At 48.3% G+C, this 20,732-nt stretch overlaps 3 protein-coding genes across 4 annotated transcripts in view; all 3 read right to left on the bottom strand.

The window, feature by feature from the left end:
- On the bottom strand, window positions 1-3,776 carry LOC144166323 (uncharacterized; the record flags this gene model as incomplete). Its single annotated transcript, XM_077695849.1, has 2 exons — window positions 1-523; window positions 3,232-3,776. Coding segments are annotated over 2 exons (1,068 nt in total), but the record flags the coding sequence as incomplete, so codon positions are not given.
- Window positions 3,776-20,732, bottom strand: part of LOC144166322 (uncharacterized) — a 67,633-nt gene continuing 50,676 nt past the window's right edge. Inside the window, exons 8-9 of the mRNA XM_077695848.1 lie at window positions 9,231-9,331; window positions 3,776-7,002 (exon numbers count right to left, since the gene is read on the bottom strand). Of these exons, the coding sequence (XP_077551974.1) occupies window positions 6,509-7,002; window positions 9,231-9,331 (595 nt within the window). The 3' untranslated portion in view covers window positions 3,776-6,508. The remainder of the gene's footprint in view (window positions 7,003-9,230; window positions 9,332-20,732) is intronic.
- LOC144166328 (uncharacterized) lies at window positions 7,010-19,001 on the bottom strand. 2 transcript variants are annotated; one of them, XM_077695858.1, is made up of 3 exons: window positions 18,593-18,850; window positions 15,007-15,234; window positions 7,010-10,455 (listed from the first exon to the last, which is right to left on the bottom strand). In XM_077695858.1, the coding sequence occupies exons 1-3, from the start codon at window positions 18,594-18,596 to the stop codon at window positions 10,145-10,147; spliced, it is 543 nt and encodes a 180-aa protein (XP_077551984.1). In that variant the 5' UTR covers window positions 18,597-18,850; the 3' UTR covers window positions 7,010-10,144. The 2 variants fall into 2 exon arrangements, with proteins under 2 accessions (XP_077551984.1, XP_077551983.1); XM_077695857.1 differs by lacking the exon at window positions 18,593-18,850 and adding an exon at window positions 18,874-19,001 and having other exon boundaries at window positions 9,581-10,455.

The raw sequence follows: 20,732 nt of genomic DNA, 5'->3' as shown, positions 1-20,732 counted from the left end.
TTATAGTGGCTGGGTTTCGTGCTCCCTCGCCTCGTGCGTCTTCTGCAAGAGGCGACGAGAGAAGGCCTTGGGGCAGAAGCGACACCGGAAGGGCTGCTCCCCCGTGTGGCTGCGCACATGGCTGTCTAGGTGGGCCTGCTGGGTGAAGGTGCTGGGGCACAGGTGGCACTGGTAGGGACGCTCGCCCGTGTGCGTGCGCAGGTGGACGTCCAGCTGGGTCTTCGTCACAAAGGCCTTGTTGCAGTGGCTGCAGCTGAAGGGGCACTCGCCCGTGTGCGAGCGCTGGTGCCTCTTCAGATAACTCGGGTACAGTGCCATGAAGCTGCACTGCTGGCACTGCAGCGGCTGACGACCCGGCGGGGGGCTGTGCTGCACACCGTGGCCACCCAAGAAAGGAGAAGGGCCTGCAACAGGTGGAAAGAGAAACTCTGAGCCCTTCCACTGACAAACACGGTGACAGTCAGGCATAAGAGAGAGAACCAGCATGAAAGAGGAGGCAGCGTCACCTTTGGTGCCAGGCAAACTTCTCTACCCAAGCCTAATGTGGCTGAACACTGCCTAGCAACAAGGACTAACATTACTCTTTCTTACTGGCTCGGCTGTCTTTCGCTTATAAGGGTTTTGAAACTTCACAATCGAGGCTTCGCATGTCTAGTGCTTTCACACTAAAAAAGCTCCCGCATCGTGGTGAAACCTCTTAAGTTCATGCCTAAGTTGGGAAGCAATGGGAGTGTTCATCACTGGAGGTGCTTTGCCGCGCACGGAACATTCGCACCAGCTGACTCAGCACTGTCAAGGTGGCTGCACCAGCACATGTACAGTGCGCTCAGCCGAATTACGTTGATCCAGTTGGAAGTCCTCCAAGGCAGACCCATAATACATACATGCCAGTGTACGGTACCACATAGCAATGGAGGGGAATCGGCCAGGGCTTGGTGAAATGGCTGATGAAATAAATATTTACCCTCAACCGGTTACCACCAAATTCGATCGACAATAACTTCACCAGGCACTGAGATTTGCAGAGCTCATGTGCTTTCCCCCGAAACTTTGTTTTTAACCGGAAGAAGATAATGTGCAGAGGGTAAGCAAACTAAAGGTGTAGTATTGGAGAATTGAAGACTCAAAGAGTAAAGAAGCTGCACATTTTTCTCAGGGACTCACTGATAAGTGACACACGAATGTCCAAACCAATTTTTAAATACCGGTTACACCCCTAAACTCGGTTGCAAAAGCTTCTACGAGGGGATCTGCCTGCAAGCATCTAAAACAGCCTGTGTTAAAGTCTTACTGGACACCATAGGAATGTGTAGGGTCTTAAGTGAAACTTCAGAGCGGCAAAACATTATCAACATGCTTTTTGCCGTCGCTCACACGCAGACTATGTGAAAGCCATTTGGTAGCTCGGGATTCAATGAGGAGCAATGAGGAGGTGGGCTAGTGAGGCAGCTACCAAGAGCCGCTTTGTCTCCGCCATCTGTTTTACTCTTTCCAGGCATTTGATGCGTGAAAAGAGTGCAAGAAAGTTATCTCAGTTGGTTCTTTCCTCGAGGCTTCTCCTCTGAGCCACCGCAGCACTAAGGATCTTCTATCAACCGACTCAATTGCCAGTACGAACTATACAATTATTTGAAATCAGGCGGCTAAAAGCCAATGCTGGCGTGGAGGCTGACGACGGACCACGAGCTCCGCCGCCCAGACTTCATCTGTCCGTCTCTGAATTCACCCTCGTTTTTCCCTTTCATCTCACCACTCCGGCAAGGGGAAAGGAAGGGGTCAGCATATGCGCCGTCAGTTTCAAGAGCTCGTCTATCTGTTTGCTTTAGCCACTTCCTGGAACGCAGGTGTGTGAAAGCGTGTGTGCGACATGCTTTCCCACGGTCCGTGCACCTCTGTTCCAGGATTGCATAGTTATTTGACGACATTTTCGACACACAGTAAGAGAGGAGAGGGAAGTTTCTTCCTCCTCATCCTCCTCCTCATGCCAGGAAAGAGTACAACTTGCGGCTACTGAGGTTGTTGGATAAGTCGTCTTCGATCAAATTTTAAGGTTCCAACAAGAAACATTGAGGAATCGAAGAAACACACACAGACATTCACTGATGCGAACTAACCACTGGAGTTTACTACTACTGTTAAGCAAATACATAAAAAAAATGGAAGCAAACCATACAGCAAAAGTGTGTGGAGGGACGTGGCTTTCCCCGATATTAAAACCAGTGTTTGGTATCCATTATTAAAAAGTAACGACCCCTACACTTATCTGTCTTTTTTCATTAGTTTGCACTTGTTTGTTCAAAGCATTTTCTAAACAGAGGAACTTCATCACGTAGTTGGTGACAGCTTATGTCTATCTGATTGTCCGTCAGTTTATGTCACTCTCTGAATGTTTCCAGCTGACCTTAACAACGATCCCTAGAAAAAGCACATGGACATCAACTGCTGTTTACCGACAGAAGGCACAATTACAGCAGAAAATTACATGCGACATATGCAGACTGTGTGTGCTTGCATGCACATGAATGGTGACACATCATGATTCCCACGTCTTAAAAGCTGGTGTGCCTGCTTGCTCCTGTCAAACAGCAAAGCTGCAACACACATTCAAATAGGCGCTCATCGCGAGTTGACAGTGACTGATACAGGATGCCACTGTCTGCCACAGGTCGCACCAACAATCACACTTCCTGCAACAGCGAGGAACAATTGTCACCCCGCTGTGGAGGCGCCGACAGGATGACAAACGTGGCAATTTTCAACGCAGAGTGAAGTCCCAATGTACAATAAAACAGGGTCTCTGAGTCCCCCATTCCCTGTAATGCTGCAGGACACTGTTTTGTAACAACTGCCAAGGGTGGGCCTTCTTTCCTCCATGGTGGTTGCACTCCTTCTTCTCATTTGTCTTCCGCTTGAAGCAACTGGTCGATCGTATGCAGTTCTTTTGCATGGGCAATTGAGCTTCATTTTCGCCTTAAGTTCTTGCAATGCCTGAATTCAAATGTTTCTCTCTCTCTCTTTCTAACCAAGATTCCAAAATATGGCATTTTGGTGATCGTCTTGCTTTTTGCGCCATCTCGCTGCCATGGCAATGCCCGTGTTTTGACCTCCGACGTTAGGTCATGCCTTTGCACTTAAATCCACTAGTGACAAACGAGGAGAAATTGAAAATTTCAAAGGCTGACAAAGCACAAAAACCTGCTGCAATCAAGCATGGTGTCATTTTATAGTGGCTGGGTTTTGTGCTCCCTCGTCTCATGCGCCTTCCGCCAGCGGCGACGAGTGAAGGCCTTGGGGCAGAGGCGACACCGGAAAGGCCTCTCCCCCGTGTGGCTGCGCACATGGCTGTCCAGCGCGCTTTTGTGGGTGAAGGCGCTGGGGCACAGGTGGCACTGGTGAGGACGCTCGCCCGTGTGCGTGCGCAGGTGGACGTTCAGCTGGTTCTGCCACGCAAAGGCCTTGCCGCAGTGGTTGCACTTGAAGGGGCGCTCGCCCGTGTGTGAGCGCTGGTGCCTCTTCAGATAACTCGGGTACAGTGCCGAGAAGCTGCACTGCTGGCACTGCAGCAGCTGACGACCCGGCGGGGGGCCGGGCTGCTGCCTTTGGCTTTTCACGGAGGGGGAATAGGGGGATCCTGCAGCAGGGAGGAGAGGAAAAAACTGGGAGCCTTTTCCACGACAACCGCAGTGGCAGTGCGCATGCAGCGACGTTTTAGAGACGACAGTCTTTTTTGGATGACCTAAATGCAAAAATTTTGGCTTGTCTGTCTGTCCCTCGACTCAGTCTTCCGGCCAAAAGTTGACTGATTGATTGTAGGGTTTAACGCACTGATGCAACACAGGCGATGAGGTGCGCCGTACTGGAGGGCTCCGGATTAATTTTGACCACCAAAATCTTGTACACATGGCATTTTTGCTTTTTGTCTCCACCAAAAAAGTGGTCACCGCGGCTGGGGATCGAACCCCTGCCCCCATGGTCGGCACCGCAATACCCAGCCGAAAGTGGAAACCCTTCGTCAAAAAGTGGCATATATCCTATTAACAGCTCCAAACAACCAAATCTGCTAGCCTAGGTCATACATGCCCTTATTATTTAGCACAAAAGAAACCTTGCGCACATGAGGCAAAATTCAAGTGCTTAAAGTGACAGACAACCGATTTTTGTTGAGTATGTATTCTCTGTCCGAAATGAAAGGGCATCACTTAAAGCACCTTAAAGAGAAGCGGTTTTGCTGATAACCCCCAATAACTTTTTAAATCGAAATTTTTAGATCAACAAGGCGTGTGTGTTCTCCGAAAAATAATGCTGGCAAACATGATATACAGTAGCGCGGCAAAATACTTGTCTGTATGCGAAATGAAAAGCGATATTTAAAAACTTGTGCCGAGCTAAAAAAAAAGTGAATCGCAGGCTTTCTTATTCCTTTGTGAGTTTTTTTATAAATTCACCCGTCTATTCTGCACGAAGGCGCCATCTGTTGGGATGCATGATATGTAAAATGCATGCTTCACGTTGTGGAGGTCAGAAGTTCAATTCTCCCTGGGCGTGTCCTTTTTTTTTTTTTTTTTAAGGTGCCGCTGGCGTATTTGGAAACTGAAATAGAATATTTTGCTGGAACAAAGGCCCCCGAGTCAGGCAGAATCGTCAAAACTCCTTTACTGGGTCTGTTTACTGAACGCTGACGTTGATTCTGGGCATGGAGGCTCAGTTAGCCACACTGAGAGCAACCCATCATTGGCGGGAGGCGTTGGTGGGCGGCGTGTCTTAAAAATTTTCAAAAGAATATTTAAAACACATATACAATTTAAACTTAAACAAATACTTGTGTTAAAAGGTTTTCAGTAAGTGAATGAATGTTTCAGCAGTTACAGTAGCTGCTGGGTTTGCACGTCACGTGACAGGGACACTAATTGTAGTGTCAAGTTTCGACACTACAAAACAGCCACCCTTCCGATTTGAGAAAGTTCGCTGCCAAATTAAAATTATTTCTGCCAATTTGTTTATAAATTGCTTATGGTTCCCGGGCTATATAAAACGCTGGCTTTCATATGAGCTAGAGAACATCTACGCGACAAAAATTGGTTGTCCATCCCTTTCACCGGTATGTCCTGTGTTCTTTTAGTTACTTTGGGTTTGTTTTTATAACATGAAGAGACAAAAATACAGTGCATTGAAAATGGTAAGAAATATGCTACAAGCAAGTAAGACACCAGTAATTTCTACACATTCCAGGCTGCAGGAAAAAGGCTAGGGAGAAATTTCAAAAAGGTAAAAGTCTCTGTACGTCTCTGTTTGTTTCTAAGTGAATCCTGCAGCTGAAACCGTCGCCACACCTGTAGCCTCCTGGGCTCTATAGCTAGTTTCCACACTTGCCAGGGTGTCAATTGGTAAACTAGCACCGCATTTCCCACTCCAGCTTAGCTGACTGTTCTCTTTCTTGCGAAGTGTTTAGACTGAAGCTTCAATGGGTATTCTGCCAGCTACCTTATCCAAAATTTTTCCATCAAACATTCTCGGTACCAACATTGCCGCCCAGCATCTGCGTGCAAAAAGGCGGTTGGGGCATGTAATGAGTCAATCTCCTGGCTAGGCACATCTGTGAGCCTGCGACCAAGGGGAAGATTGGCAGCAGAGTTACTCAATATATAGTTGCGAAACTCGGCTTCAGAATCCGGACGGCGCTAGCCCCCGTGCTCCGTGGAAGCTGAGGGGCAAGTCAACGCGCGGCACCTAGGAGACAAAAACTGAACTTAGCTAAACTATTAATATTAAATTTTTTTTAATACAAAGATTGCTTTTTTTAATTAGAATACATTAATTAGGTGAAATTTACTTGTGTTGTAGCGGCTTTTCCTTTTATGACTTATGGCAGCAGCTGCAAGCACTTCAGTACTGCTTCAACGTCCTGTTGACAGGCGACAGGCTAGTCAACTTGCCCCGTGCTTGCCCCGGCGGAGGAGAGGCAAGCAAAGACCGGCTTTCGATACATGGGGCCTAAGGGGAGTTTCGCAACTCGTATATATCGGATTGGCAGGAGTCAGCACATGGCTCTTTGTCCACTTTGGTAGGCTTGGAGCTTACAACAGTTTCTACCTTGGTAAGCAACGTAGGCATTCTTCAAACACAAGTTTGGCTCTTCCCAATACCTTTTTGAGTGTTTTCTTACTAGTTTAATGGTGACAGGGGCACCCCGCAAGAGGCAGTCCTCTCTCCACTCCTTTTCAATCTCACTCTTCTCCTTCTACCGAAGAAACTACAACACATCCCAAACCTCAAGGTTACTATCTACACAGATGAACCCTCAAACTGGGATGCTTTGGGCAAGCTACTAGATACAGTCCAAGATACAAGTCCAAGATACAGATACAAGATACAAGACAGTGCATGTGTTTTGACCTCCGATGTTAGGTCATGCCTTTGCACTAAAATTCACTAGTCACAAACAAGGAGAAATAAAAAAATTTGAAGGCTGACAAAGAAAAAACCTGCTGCAATCAAGCATGGGGTCATTTTATAGTGGTTGGGTTTTGTGCTCCCTCGTCTCATGCGCCTTCCGCCAGCGGCGATGAGTGAAGGCCTTGGGGCAGAGGCGACACCGGAAAGGCCTCTCCCCCGTGTGGCTGCGCACATGGCTATCCAGCGTGCTTTTGTGGGTGAAGGTGCTGGGGCACAGGTGGCACTCGTAGGGACGCTCGCCCGTGTGCGTGCGCAGGTGGACGTCCAGCTGGGTCTTTGTCGCAAAGGCCTTGTTGCAGTGGCTGCACTGGTAGGGACGCTCGCCCGTGTGCGTGCGCAGGTGGACGTCCAGGTGGGTCTTCATCGCAAAGGCCTTGTTGCAGTGGCTGCACTGGTAGGGGCGCTCGCCCGTGTGTGAGCGCTGGTGCCTCTTCATGTGACTCGGGTGCAGTGCCGAGAAGCTGCACTGCTGGCACTGCAGCAGCCGACGACCCGGCGGGAGGCCGTGTTGCTGCCTGTGGCTTCCCACAGAGGGTGAAGAGGGGGATCCTGCAGCAGGAAGGAAAGAAAAAACTTGGAGCCCTTCCAGCTCACTGGAGTGCCAGCAGCGATGCTCTAGAGACGATAGTCTTTCTTGGACTACCTAAGCGCAAAAATTTGTCTGTCTATCCCTTGACTCTGCCTTCCAGCCATCTGAAACCATTTTTCAAAAAGAAGTATATTGAATTTGGTCCTGCTGAATAGCTCCAAAAAACTAAATTTGCTGGTCTAAGTCATACATTCCCTTATTATTTACTGCAAAAGAAACCGTGTGCACATTCGAGGCAAAATTCAAGTACCTAACGAGTAGGCCCTGCGCTCTTTTAGTTGGTTTGGGTTGGTTTTTATAATATCAAGGGACAAAAACACAACGGATTAAAAATAGTAACAAACATGCTTGCTCCAAAGGAGTATGAAAACGGTAATTTTTACACATTCCAGGTCACAGGAAAATGGCTAGGGAGAAATTTCAAAAATGTAAAGTCTCTGTACTTCTCTGGTTGTTTCTAAGTCAATCCTGCAGCTGAAACCATCAACGCATCTGTTGCCTCCTGGACTGTATGGCTAGTTTCCACATTTTCAAGGGTGTCGATTGGTAAACAAGCACCACATTTCGCACTCCAAGTTAGCTGACTGTTCTCTTTCTTGCGAAGTGCTTAGAGCGAAGCTGCAATGGGTATTCCGCCAGCCACCTCGTCAAAAATTTTTCCATCAAACATTCTCGGTTACAACATTGCCACCCAGCATCTGTGTGCAAAAAGGCGGTTGGGGCATGTAATGAGTCAATCTCCTGGCTAGGCACATCTGTGAGCCTGCGACCAAGGAGGAGATTGGCAGGAGTCAGCACACGGCTCTGTCCGATTCGGCAGGCCTGGAGCTTACAAAGGTTTCTACCTTGGTAAGTAATGTAGCCATTCTTCAAACCCAAGTTTGTATCAATACCTTTTTGAGTGTTTGCTTTTAATTGGTTACAGGGTACCCTTCAAGAGACAGTCCTCTCTCCACTCCTTTTCAATCTCACTCTTCTCCACTTACCGCAGAAGCTACAACACATCCCAAACCTCAAGGTAGCCTTCTTTCTATGCAGATGGCATTTCTTTATGAACCCTCAAACTGGACGCTTTGGGCAAGCTACAAGATACAGTCCAAGAAGCTGCAGATATTATACCGAACACATGCATGCCACAGGCCTCAATTGCGCACCTCAAAAGACAGTACTGTTTACAAAGAAAGGCAATTCTCAAGACCCTGCAATCCAACAACTCTACCCCACCATCAACGACCAAAAGGTATACCAAAAGACCAAAAGGTCTGCATTATGGGACTCCACATTCCAGCCAACAACAAATTGACCCGTCAGATCAACCTCCTCAAGCAACAATTGCGTCAACTAGGCCACATTATACAGAGAATTACAACTAGCTGTTACAGGATGAGGGGAGCAGACACTCTTTGCCTGGTACAAGCCTTCAAAAGAAGGCTCGTCAAACAAAGGAAGAAAAAGACGCAAAGGGGGAACAATGATGATGGTAATGAGAGGACGCGTTCGGTCATTGCACAATAGTGCTTTCACATTCACATCGTAAGGTGCCTTCGAAATTTCGTGTTTCTTTACGCAAATGTACTGTATTTTCAGGTGTATAAGTTGCGTTTTTTTTTCTGAAGTTTTCATTGGCGTGTCTTATCCACTGGTGCGACTTATGTATGGAATAAATTTGGTCCGCGCTCGAAAAGGTGCCTGTGTGCTGCTTGATGTCAGCGCACATTAAGTGACACAGCTCTATAGTCTAAATGAATGAATTATTTGTAAGCGAGTTGGAGGATGAAGGCGTTGATGGTTTTTCCCAAATGCCGTCTGTAAGTACACGCCATCTGTGTGTACCAATAAACCATTTTTGAGTAGTTAGTTCTGTCTGGACTTTGGATGGTAGATGCACGCATCTAGCACCGCTTACCGGGGGGATGCATTCAGAGGAGGCGGCGGCCGCTATCGTGTACTTTTGCCGCATTTTCTAGCAAACTGATCCTCTAATAGTTTACCTGATTAACAAGTGCATTTTGTACACCGGTGCATGTTATACACCGGTGCGACTTATATATACGTTTTCTTTTTGGAAAATCTGCTGTTTTGAGGGGGGTGCAACTTGTACAAAAGTGCAACTTATAGACAGGAAAATATGGTATTACATGATAAACACGCACTAAACATTCAAGCAATGTACTAAATTTAGACCTACCGATTTGCAACTGTGTAGTCACGAACAATGTTAGCAATTGGGCGGGCAGGATGGTATGAAGAAAACAATACTTTCGAACATGCTTTTCATTAGGACGGCATGAAAATCAACCAGAAAAACATAACGTCTCCTAGACATAAAAAAATTAAATTTGGGGAGGTGGTTAAATGCTCAGACCATTCCACACTAAAAGTCCACATGTGTATTTTCCCGGTGTTGCGTACAAATCTGTGCACGTTAGACAGGGAGGCTTGGTGGGCTCCAAACATAGCAGCTCGCATTTCCATAAACCAAAAAAGTGCGACACCTGAAGTTCATTCTAAAAAAAAAAAAATGTAACGGATCACTGAGGACTATCCGTACAACGAGCACGCCGGTACAACCCCTGGACATCAATTGCTGCTTGCCGACAAAAGGTACCATCACAGCGGAAATTGCAAGAGAGAGACATACATGCAGTATGCACATTTGCACAGCTATCCATAGTGAAGTATAGCGACTCCCCATTTTTTTCCTTGTATCAGTCTGCAACGTTACAGCGTCGTTCAAACAGGCCCTCTACGGTGGTGGGCCAGCCATCAGCACAAGCTGCTTGGGAGCAACACAGGCCTCCACTGTCTGCCACGACTGGGTTACACCCACACTAACACGTTCGATGCTATAGTGGAGCAGTCGTCACCCGGATGGTGAGGCCACACTGCGATGACAAAATTTTCACTGGGAGTGAAGCTTCAGTGCACGATAAAACAGGCTCTCTCTACTTCTCAGTCTTCACATCGTGGTGTGCTGTATGACCCCGCTGTGTAATGTTCTGCAAAAAGGGGCACGGTCTTCTTTCCTCCAGCGCTAATGGTGGTGCCTCCCCTCGTGCTTCCTCTGCTGGAGACAGTACGCAAAGGCCATGGGCAGAAGAGTCACTGGAAGGATCGTTTCGCCGTGTGGCTGCGCAAATGTCTCGCCAGGGCGGACTTCTGGGTGAAGGTCATGCAGCACAGGTGGCAGCGGAAGGGTCTCTCGCCCGAGTGGAGGCGCAGGCGGTTGACCAGGTGGCCCTTCCGCATGAAGGCCTTGCCGCAGTGGCTGCACTGGTGGGGGCGCTGCCTCTTCAGGTGGCTTGGGCGCGATGCCATGAAGTTGCACTGCTGGCAGCGCAGCAGCCGATGGCCGGGCTGGGGGCGATGCTGCCAACTTCGGCCATCCACAGATGGGGAAGGGATGGTGAAACCTGCATCGAACAAAGAGAGCGAAAAAACTGAGAGCCCTTGCACCAACTAATAAGGTGGCAGTGCACCAAGACAAAAGGAAGGAATCAGCACAAAAGAGGAAGGAGCGTCTCTGTTGGTGCGAGGCGAGCCTCTCTGCGCAGACCTACGGCACCTGTGCATTGAATGCAGACGAACCCTCCTCTATCTCACTGGCTTGGTGGTCTTTCACTCAGGAGGGTTTCAAACTTCGCAGTCAAGGCTTGTTCACAAATAGCACACAAAAAGCAGCAATTCAATCCATACGCGTGGGTAACCAGCAAAGCTGTAACATGCTGTCGTTATTTGCTTCATTAAAGCTTTTTTCATTACACATTGCCTGGTTGTGGTATTTTCATTCATTCATGGAAGCTGCCTACCCCTCGCAAATACGTATGACGCGTGGCCTTCCTTTTCGAAGTAACTTGTGGACAGTCTTTGTCACTGCCACTCTGACGCTGCTCATCCCACAACACCTGTCGCCTCTGCCTGCCGTTATCACTTGATCTGTATTTAACTCAGTAGCCCGATTGCTGTGCGTGCATTCTTCTGAGAGAGAGAGATAAGCTGAGCCAAACTCCCTCCCCTTACTTCTAATGCTCTTCCCACGTTTTTTTTACGGCATGCTTATCAAGTTTGCTGGAGGAGTTTTCTGCGAACACAGGATCACCAGATTTTTTTTTTTGCTTATCAATATAAAACTTCACTTTCAAAATCTCTTCTGATATCCCTTTTTGTATTGAAAAGTGAAAAGTTCACACCTACACAAAAATTTTAAAAATTCTGAGGGCTGTTATTCCCAATTCCATCCCCCACCAAGTGGACGCTCAAATCGACAGGGCCTTAAGCAAGTTCTTGTCACTTCATTCTCGAGTGGCCCGTGCGCCCGCCTACAGCAGACACCAAGTCCCTGTCAAGCCGGCCGCAAACAAAGTCCCTTCAGAAGCGAGGAGCGCTGCTTCAGATATCGTGCAAGCGCGGCCCCCTGGCAAGGTGTTGTTCAGGTGCGCGTCGTCGTCTGGCGATCACAACCATCTCGTATTCTATTTTCTCACACGAACATAGCGTGACGTAAACACTCTTTTTCTGGCCCCCATGTCGAGTAGTCCTCGTGGCTGAGGCTCACCCCTGGTCGCGTGGGCCCAAACATTGCAAGGGTAGAGCTACGCGACGCACCATTTACAGATTATCAACAGTGGCTTGTGGCTACGGGAAGAGCACTTTGTCGCATAACCACTTCAGTAAGTACCCTGGCAAGGTTTGTGGGAATCTAACTTTCCTCTTCCCGCAAGCGTGGCCTTCAAACGAGCGCGCTGTCCCGTGCCGCACGTGACGTCATGGACCGACGTGCCAGTGGGGAAAACCGCCCCTCTCTGCCGCTGAAGCTCCTCCTCACCCGGGAACCTGCCTTCTCTGCCCCGCGCCTTATCAGCACGGCGCGTTTCACTTGGTTGCTCTCTTGCTCTTGGCGCTTGGAAATGAGATGCAGGATCGAGGATAGGAAATGGGGAAACACGGCTCGTCCATGCCCTCGCCGCCACCCGTCCGCAGTGGGGCCCCTGACCGCAATAACAGACACAGGAGGTAGGCCTAGTCCTACCCCGCCGGCAGCCCACGCGTCGCCTTGGTCATTGCAGCCCGTTTGAGGCCAGGCCTTGAGGTGGCGTTGATACTGCGTAGTTCTTAGACCTGTCGAGGCGATCAATATGCGCTGTACCACTCGGCCAATAAATCTCCTGGTTCGTCCTGGCCCTTTGGAGCCTGTCGTCGCCTTTTTCGGTGAGTCGAACCTGTCGTGGCGTCCCTCGCAGACACCGCGAACATCTATGGGGCATTTTGGGAGGGTCATTTCGCGGGCGTGGTAAAACCCCCCGTATCCTACAATGGTCCATCTTAGGCCCACGAAGCCCACATGTTCTAACCGGCGCGGTAACACTTTACCGTAGCAACATGTGCGCAGGTTGAGAACGGAACATAGGAAGCTCAGGCTTCACCACTTGCATCTCCTTCCTGTTGCCACTTTCACATTGCTTGCAGAGGCTCTTGCGTTCACTGTTGTAGATTACCGACTTCGCTAATTGCGCATCAGTGCTTTTCCAAAACGAAACTGTAAGCATGATGGCTGGTTGAAGCATGAAGAAAGCACCATGGGCAGCAGCCTGTCTCGCAATGTCTGTCTTTTAAAGGGACACTGAAGTGATTTGTAAACAATGCGGGATTACGAGCGCAAATTGTAGTCCGGAGTCCCTAGGCCCTGTTTCGACCACTCTGAGGGCGTTTACGCGAATTTATTTAGTAGAAAAATCAATTCGAAAATGCTGTGCTCCTCTTTACGCTCACCCATTTTCTGTGGCGTTTTCGTGTGACGTCGAGAGGAGCCGAGCTCGCAATTGGCTGCGCTACTGCAAGGCTCGCCGACCTTCCGCGACCGAGTCAGTCGGCCCAACGTTTAGTCCGCCGGCTGCCAACGGCTCATGGCAATTCGCTCGATCAGTTGAAACTAAGCCACAACACGTTTGTGAATAGAAGAATGTGCCTTTCTTTACTTCGTTAGTTTGTACTCTGTATCTAGCTCCAAGTCAAGGTCGCTTCACACAAGCGCTGCACAAGCGCACATGCGACGCTTCGCTGACTGGTACGCCAGTAGAAAAATATAAGGCCTCTTGAAGGGGTAGAAGAGGCAGCGAAGTCAATATAGGTACTAAGGAAATAAAATCAACTGATATTTTTACCGTACAGCGTAAACTAGGGTGCGGGAAGCACTTTTTTGCGCTGGGTGAACAAGCACAGCGGTCAGCAGCACGACTACGCATCTGCGAACGCTTTTCCGTCTAAGAAATGCAATTGCTAGATGTGAGCTATTGTGGAAACTCGGGGGACGCTGACTGCACGAGCGCAATACAACAAATAGTCACCTAAGCTGCTTGAAATACTAAAACTGAATAAAAGTGTAAACTGGTTATACATTATATACCTTATATTTCCACTGTCAGGAGCCTTTCGTTCGTGGCCCTGTGGTCTGGAGCGCTTGGTTTAGATCGCGAGTGTTTTGCCCGTCACAAGTTCGAATCCCCGCGGGTGCAGCTTTTTTTTTTTTTTTTTATAAGTTAACTTGTTTGTTTTTCGCCGATGTTTTCTATACTGCGTTCACCTTTTTTTGGGCCGCAACGTTCACTGCTCCACGAACTAGCCCGCAGAGCTCGCGCAGCCTGGCACTGGCGCGCTAGCGAGTTCTCGTTGGCGTGCTGTTGCCATAACCACCGACTGCTTGCGGGCAGTGGGCACAAGCCAGAATCAACAGACCCTTGGCCTGGTGCGAACACGCTTTTTACGATACAGGCATGAGTAAGGCAAGCTCCAAATATGGGGGAAAAGCGCATGTATTTGTGTGTCTGCGGGGACGCGGAGGGCGTTCATGCACTGCGTAGGCCTCGGCTAGTGAATGCTACGATTCCAAGCTGTCCTGGGAGGCTTATCTTATGCATTTTACAGCCGACAACATGGCAGAAGCGCGGTACTACGATTACTGGGATATTGAGAGTGCCCATCCAACGACGCCATCGGATGTCAAATATGTTGTTTTACAGAAACGAAAACGAAACCGAAACCAAAACTTGTTTGATTGCTAACCTTGGGCATCGTCCAATCACGGTGCCCCCTCCTCCCAACGTCACAGCTTAGTTGGTGCGGCTGCCGCAAACCGCGCATGGTAGTTTTTCTTCTTTCGCGCTTTGTAAAATAATTACTGATTTGTCAACCGGATAGACGATGAAAAGTGTGCTAATTTGAGCCAGTCTACGCAGTGCAAGCAAAAACGGGAGCTTGACAAATTCACTTCAGTGTCCCTTTAAATTAGATCAGCCCATAGAAAGTTTTGTGTAACAATTATATCACGTGCACAACCACTTCGGAACTGTTGCTTTTAGGAACACCTACAGATGGTTTTTTTGCTCGGAGCCAGGTGTCATCGTAAGATAAAACAGACTCTCTTTCTGAGCCCCGCAGAGCATACACTGCTTCGTAATGATCAGCAAAAAAAGGGCCTGGTCCCCTTCGATCTCGTTGGAGCAAGTGTTTGCGCACACACACAGCTGGGCCTTTCTCCCCCAGCTGCACTACTGGTAGTGGCTGCGCGCCTTCTCGTGCGTCTTTTGTGAAGGCCTTGGGGCTAAAGCGGCAGCACAAGAGCCTCTCAGAAGGGTTTGTAGTTGGGCAAGTTGGTACATAACTTTAACAAAACAGCGCGAAGCACGGGATAAAGGAAAGATGAAGACAACACAAGCGCTGACTATCAACTGTTTATTTGAAAGCAAAGAACGAAATATATAGGCGAAATGCGCGCGGCTACTCTTTGATAACATTTCGCCTATATATTTCGTTCTTTGCTTTCAAATAAACAGTTGATAGTCAGCGCTTGTGTTGTCTTCATCTTTCCTTTGTCCCGTGCTTCGCGCTGTTTTATTAAAGCCTCTCAGACTCTGTGGCTGCACACGTGGCTCACCAGGCACACAGGAGGCAACGGAAGGGGCACTCACCCGCGTGGAGGCGCAGGTGGGTCACCAGGTTGCCCTTCTGCACAAATGCCTTGCCGCAGTGGCTGCACTGGTGGGGGCGCTCACCCGAGTGGATGCGCTGGTGGATCTTCAGATGACTTGGGCGTGCGGCCACGAAGCTGCACTGGGGGCAGTGCAGAAGCCGGCGACCCGGCTGGGGGTCGTGCTGCACCCTGTGGCCATTCGGAAAGGGGGGAGAGGCAGAGGAGCCTGCAGCAAGGAGAGAGGGAACAAACTGGAACCCCTTCCGCTGACACAGTGGCAGTGCACCAGCAGCGAGGCTTTGAAGATTATAAGGCTTTCTTAGGCTACTTGAACAGCTTACTTCCGGTCTGCCTGTCTGACCCTTGACTCAGCCTTCTGGCCACAGTTGAATACATTCGTCAGGAAAAGAGAACTGCTCCAAACATCTAAATCTACCGGTTTATATTAGGTCATACCTGCCCTCATTATTTCTCACAAAGAAAACGTCAGGCACCTTCGAGTCACAATGTAAACATTTAAACGACAAAACCCGTGTTCTTTGAATTAACGGCGCATTAAAAATGACAGAAAAACCTCAGCATGTGTGAAATAAAAGCAAGCAGAAAGGAAAAGACTGCGCGTTCGTGCTGTTCTAGGCAGAGCAATAAACAAGAGATAAAGAAAGCGGTGCGCGCTGTCCCAGCAGATTGGCACGAGCAGTGACAAGGCAAGAAAATTGAATTACCGTGAACAAACCCCCGTTTAACTCATCGGAACAGAAGCGAGAGGGCAGGGGATAGTGTGAAGAGTTGGATTGGAGAGCGGAGTTACATTACGGGGGTGACAGACGACCATCGTGTTTCGACAATACTGGCAGTGAACCAAGCAGATACGGGGCTAATTTTTTGGAGACTGTTTTGGAACCTACCAGAAACAATAGCGTCTCTGATCCACCATTAATAAATGAACCAGATTAAATTCCATCCATGGCAGTCATGCAGGGAATCAGCAAACACAAAGCTGTTGTCCGCAAAATCAACTTAGAGACACCAAAGCAAATTATTCCACGTCCTTTTTGTGGTTGCATTATCAAAAGCCTTCCATAAGATTAATTTATTTGTTCATTTGTAGCACGTGGCTGAACAGAAAACCTTCTACCCTGACCATGGCAACCCCATCAACTACCCCAATGATGCCATACTAGTTTGAAATCTGTTCCCACACTATGTCACACTTCAAAACTCTAGCTTTTACCTTGTTTCTTAGAATGGACTAAACAGTCGACTCAGTAGGCCAAACGCCTGGTGTTGCCGTGATGAAGAGATAGCACACAACATGGCTGACGGATGGTTTACACACACACAAAACAAAGTCCGACACCTCAGGCTCAGAGAATACAAATAAAGGTGAACTAATGCTCGAATTGATGGCATATTGCTCACCAAAGCTCCTGTGAACAATGCAAAGCAACTTAATGAAAAAGAAAATTGAGCAGTCGTGGTGGATCTGGGTGGTAATCAATCTCAGAGCCTCCAAAATGCGAGACAAGAAGCAGGCATCCCCAACACTACATGGTTCAATCGCTCCAGCGAGCTCAAGGTGGCATCACTGAATGCGTCGTGGCCTTTGACTTGAAAACACACATTAGAGACATGTAACAAAGACTATATTTGTAGTTCATGTGCAATTTATATAGACCTAACAATCACTTGAGTAACAATGTGCGTTTCTCCAAAATGCCCGCTTTGCTCGACAAGAGTGCAAGCATGCGGCCTCTACTGAAACCAGCCTTCATACGGCCCGTCCCATCAGATTATGGCAACCCGTGAGTATATGAGAAAAGAGACAGGTGCAAGGAGGAAATGATAATGGGAGGTCACGTTTGCAATGCCACACTAATGGATTCGCATTCACTGCTTCATAAGGCGTCCCTGTAATTTTGTATTTGTTCACTGCATGTTAAACGTGCTAGCGATCCATCAAATTTTGCCCTGAAGGCTTGCCAGTGTGTTTTCTCAGCCAATGCTAGCACTTCGGAGGGCAGGGTGGTACGAGGAAAACAGCACTTTTGACCGCGCTTTGTCCATTAAGAAATGCATGTAAATCACTCATAAAAGCTTAAACCCTAGCTTATAAATTAAAAACAGACAATGTTTACAACTGACCTAAGTGTCCCTTTAGGCTATAAAAAATTAAATTCTAGCAGCCAGAGTATAAATAGCTATGCAATGGCAAATATGAGTGAAATTGCTGCCACACTTGACTTATAAAAAATCATATTGAGTAAAAGTTAACCATTGACCCATGGCATTCATCACACACAACTCAAGTACATCATTAAAACACGTCCACTCAGCAACGGCTGATCACATCAGACATCCGTGAGACGACAACCACCGCGGCATCAGATGGCAAAATGAACGACACTGAACAAGGATGACCAACAATCGAAAACAACACAGCAGTTCGTAACAAATGAGCGACCAGCTCAAGCCCCAAAGGTGGAAGCAATGACACATGCAGCACTTATTGGTGTAACCAAATGTCACTAGAACCATCACTTGTAACCCAACAAACAAGTTCCAAGTACGACCTTCTTTTCGAATTGAGAAGCTCGCTCACTCTTTCTTAGCAGATGGTACAGCTAGGCTCAGGCACTTAGTAGGACCAGAGGAGACCGTGGGGACGAGGGGATTTGACCGCTCAATCATGCACAATGGACTCGAAGATCACGACCATGTCAGAAAGAAGACGGTGGGCCTCTTCAGTACGATTTTTTCGCCCCAGCCGCTCAGGGGATCACTGGCGAGACTGGTGCCTGCAAATATCACACGACATACCAATCTGCTTCAATTTTGCGGTCAGGAAGATTATTCTACAAGCCTCTGTGCGGGCTAAGGGTGCTTTCAGACGGCTCGACAATTCAGAATCGCAACAAGGTGATCGATACGGAATGGGCGTTTTATGTTCTTTATTCTCTTGAAGCTCGACTGCCGCGGGTATCGCAACAACTAAGCAGACAGCACACTGTTCTGGTAGGCACAGTAGTAGGTAGGCACAGTAGCACCTCGCTGACGAGTTTCGTTTGCGCTGTCGGGTACGTATTCGTTTCGTTTTGCTTGCGCTGTCTCGTTTGCGCTGTGGTGCATATTTCGCCACCCAGACGTTGAAATGAACCACGTCCAATCTTAACTCGAAAACACTAGCAACAAAGACAGCGCAAGGGAGTCACGAAGGTTACGAGCGCATGCCGACCCCTTTTCCCAGCGTAACCCCCCACATGCGGAATGATGGACGCAGAACGTGTAATAACGAATTTTACGAGGTTACCGACGCCTTGAGCAAACATTGGGCCTCCACGATTATCAGTCCCAGATCATCCGCGAACTGCTCGAGACGCGATCCGGCGCTGAATTTTCCCATATATTCCTATGGTACTTCCGGTCCGAATGCAGTCCTCGGGCTGACCGCGGATCGTCCAGTACTCGTAAATCGAGGAGGCCCATTAGCAAACTGCGCGGGTCAGGGCGTTCACTGGCGCGTTGCTGAACGAGCCAAAGGTCAGCGCAAACATCGCAGGGAGCGAAAACGACTAATCTCGTACGCATCTGGAACTCCGTTATACCAATCTCCACCACGTTCGTTGTCTTCTCGTCCACAGTAAGTCCGTAAAGGTTTTTGGTTAACAAAGGTTTTTAGTTCACTCCAGCTTTGGTCGTCAAAACCGTTGTCAAAACAAAGGGCAGGGCGCCGCCATCATTGATGTCATCTCCATACGGTCATTCCCATCGTAGAAGAGTTGTGTGTTTCCATCCCCTTAGGCACGTTTCAACCAGATATCAGGTTTCAACCACGACCGGCTGTGGTTTCCATATCTATGCTTACTAGGTTCCGCTTCGTCTGTGTTTTCCCTCTTCATTGACAGCCATCCGCTGCTGGCACACTTGGCAATTTTCCCATTGAAATCCATGCTGTCCACTAGCGCCTCCTCTCGTGGAGCGGCAGATTTTTATTTCTTTTTTTCATTTGCTGGCCTCTGGTCAAGAATGATAGCATCTATGATGGCGGCGCCCAACCGGCCGCTTGTTTTAAAATTTGACAATTTGACAGTGTATTCCGACTCCCCGCCATCTTACAACGGCAAGTCTTTCAAATACATTGAAGGAACTTTTGGTGTGACTTTCTCTGACCGGACAACTAAGGAAATGAAAAGCTGCGTGTTTGTGCAGCTTTTGCAGTTAGTGAGGATTATGGCCGTCATGGTGGTCATGGTTGTTTTATTCCGGGCTTTACTGGCTTTGTGTGAACGACAAGACAACAAGGAAAGTAGACAGTGATACAATCGATTTTTAGTCGCGTGCCAGTTCAGTTGTTTTGAGAGCCGACGTTGGGACGCGTAGCACCCTTCGTAGCGCAGTTTGTCAATCTTTGCTGAAAGCGTCGGTAAGCTCGGAGAAATCGTGAGCACACAGTGCGTGTCCATTTTGCACGTAGGTGGCTACGCTGAGACAACTCGGGACGACACCCGTTAATAATCATTCAAGTCGCCGTGACTCACTTGCGCTGTCTTTGTGTTGCTAGCGTTTTGCGCAAACGCGGTTCATTTTAGCTCCTTGGTGGCGAAATGCGCACTTCTCAACCCGACTGCAAACGAAGCTGTCATCAGCGAGCTGCTGGTAAGAGCGAAACCTGTCTGGTGCATCCTATTAGTGGAGATCTCTCCAGCGTAATTTACGAGCTAGCAGCAGAAAAAAAAAAAAAAAAAAACACTTTTCTCTGAAGCAGTGTGCTCTCTCTCATTGGGTGTCGCGATTCATTTGACAGTCAAGCCCCAAGTGACTAAGGAACACAAAACGCCAATTCTGCGGCGATCTGCGTGTTGCAATTGTCGAGCCGTCGTGAAAGCACCCCTGGTCCGCTCGGTGGCCTCGCAAAACTGAAGTGGCTTGGTATGTCTTGCTTCATATTTGCAGGCATCAGTCTTGCCGGTGAACCGCTGACCTGCTGGGACGAAAAGATCATGTTGAACGGCCAACCCTCTGCATTCTGACATAGCCACGATCTTCACGTACATTATGCATGACCAAGCCGTCAAATCGCCTCCTCCCCATAGTCGCCTCGAGTCCTACCAAGTGCCTGAGCCTAGCTGTACCGTCTGCTACCAAGTACTGTGCCAGCTGTTCAACCCAGAGAGGAAGCCGTGCTTGAAACTTTGTTGTTCGGCTATGAATGACAGTTCTAGTGACATTTGGTTGCACCACTAAGTGCTGCACGTGTAATTGTTGCTACATTCGTCTGTGCTTGAGCTGGTCGGCCATTTGTTACTAACTGCTCTATTGTTTCCCATTGTTGGTCGTCCTTGTTCAGTGTCCTTCATTCTGCCACCTGATGTCACTGCGGTTGCGGATGTCTGATGCGCTCAGCTGTTGCTCAGTGGACATGGATATGGTGTGCGAAGAATGCCATGTGTCAATGAAAAACTTTTACTTTATATGACACTTCATCGTCAAGCATACTGGCAATTTCAGTTGTGTTTGCCTTTGCATGGCTATTCATAAACCTGCTGCTGGTCTCCAATTTCTTACACCCGAAATGGCCACTGAATTCAGTTGTAAAGATTGTATTTTTGAATTTATAACGTATTCTTTAAGCTTTTATGGGCAATTTTTGTGCACTTCCTAATGGGCAAAGCACGTTCGAAAGTGCTGCCTTCCTCATACCACCCTGCCCTGCATATTGGTGAC

Source organism: Haemaphysalis longicornis, unplaced genomic scaffold (genome assembly GCF_048455015.1).
Source record: "Haemaphysalis longicornis isolate Haplotype H1 unplaced genomic scaffold, Haemaphysalis longicornis Haplotype H1 scaffold_169, whole genome shotgun sequence".
NCBI lineage: Eukaryota > Metazoa > Arthropoda > Arachnida > Ixodida > Ixodidae > Haemaphysalis > Haemaphysalis longicornis.
This window is presented reverse-complemented; position numbering and strand designations above follow the sequence as displayed.

Bases quoted from the DNA above. Each gene is read 5' to 3' on its own strand.
- LOC144166328 (XM_077695857.1), bottom strand. From the start codon at position 18,958: ATGGATTTCAATGGGAAAATTGCCAAGTGTGCCAGCAGCGGATGGCTG. The intron at 15,235-18,873 runs GTAAGCATAGAT...TCCTTGCTGCAG, and splicing joins CACAGACGAAGCGGAACCTA to GCTCCTCTGCCTCTCCCCCC. The intron at 10,456-15,006 runs GTGAGTGCCCCT...TGTTCGATGCAG, and splicing joins CCACCTGCGCCTCCACGCGG to GTTTCACCATCCCTTCCCCA.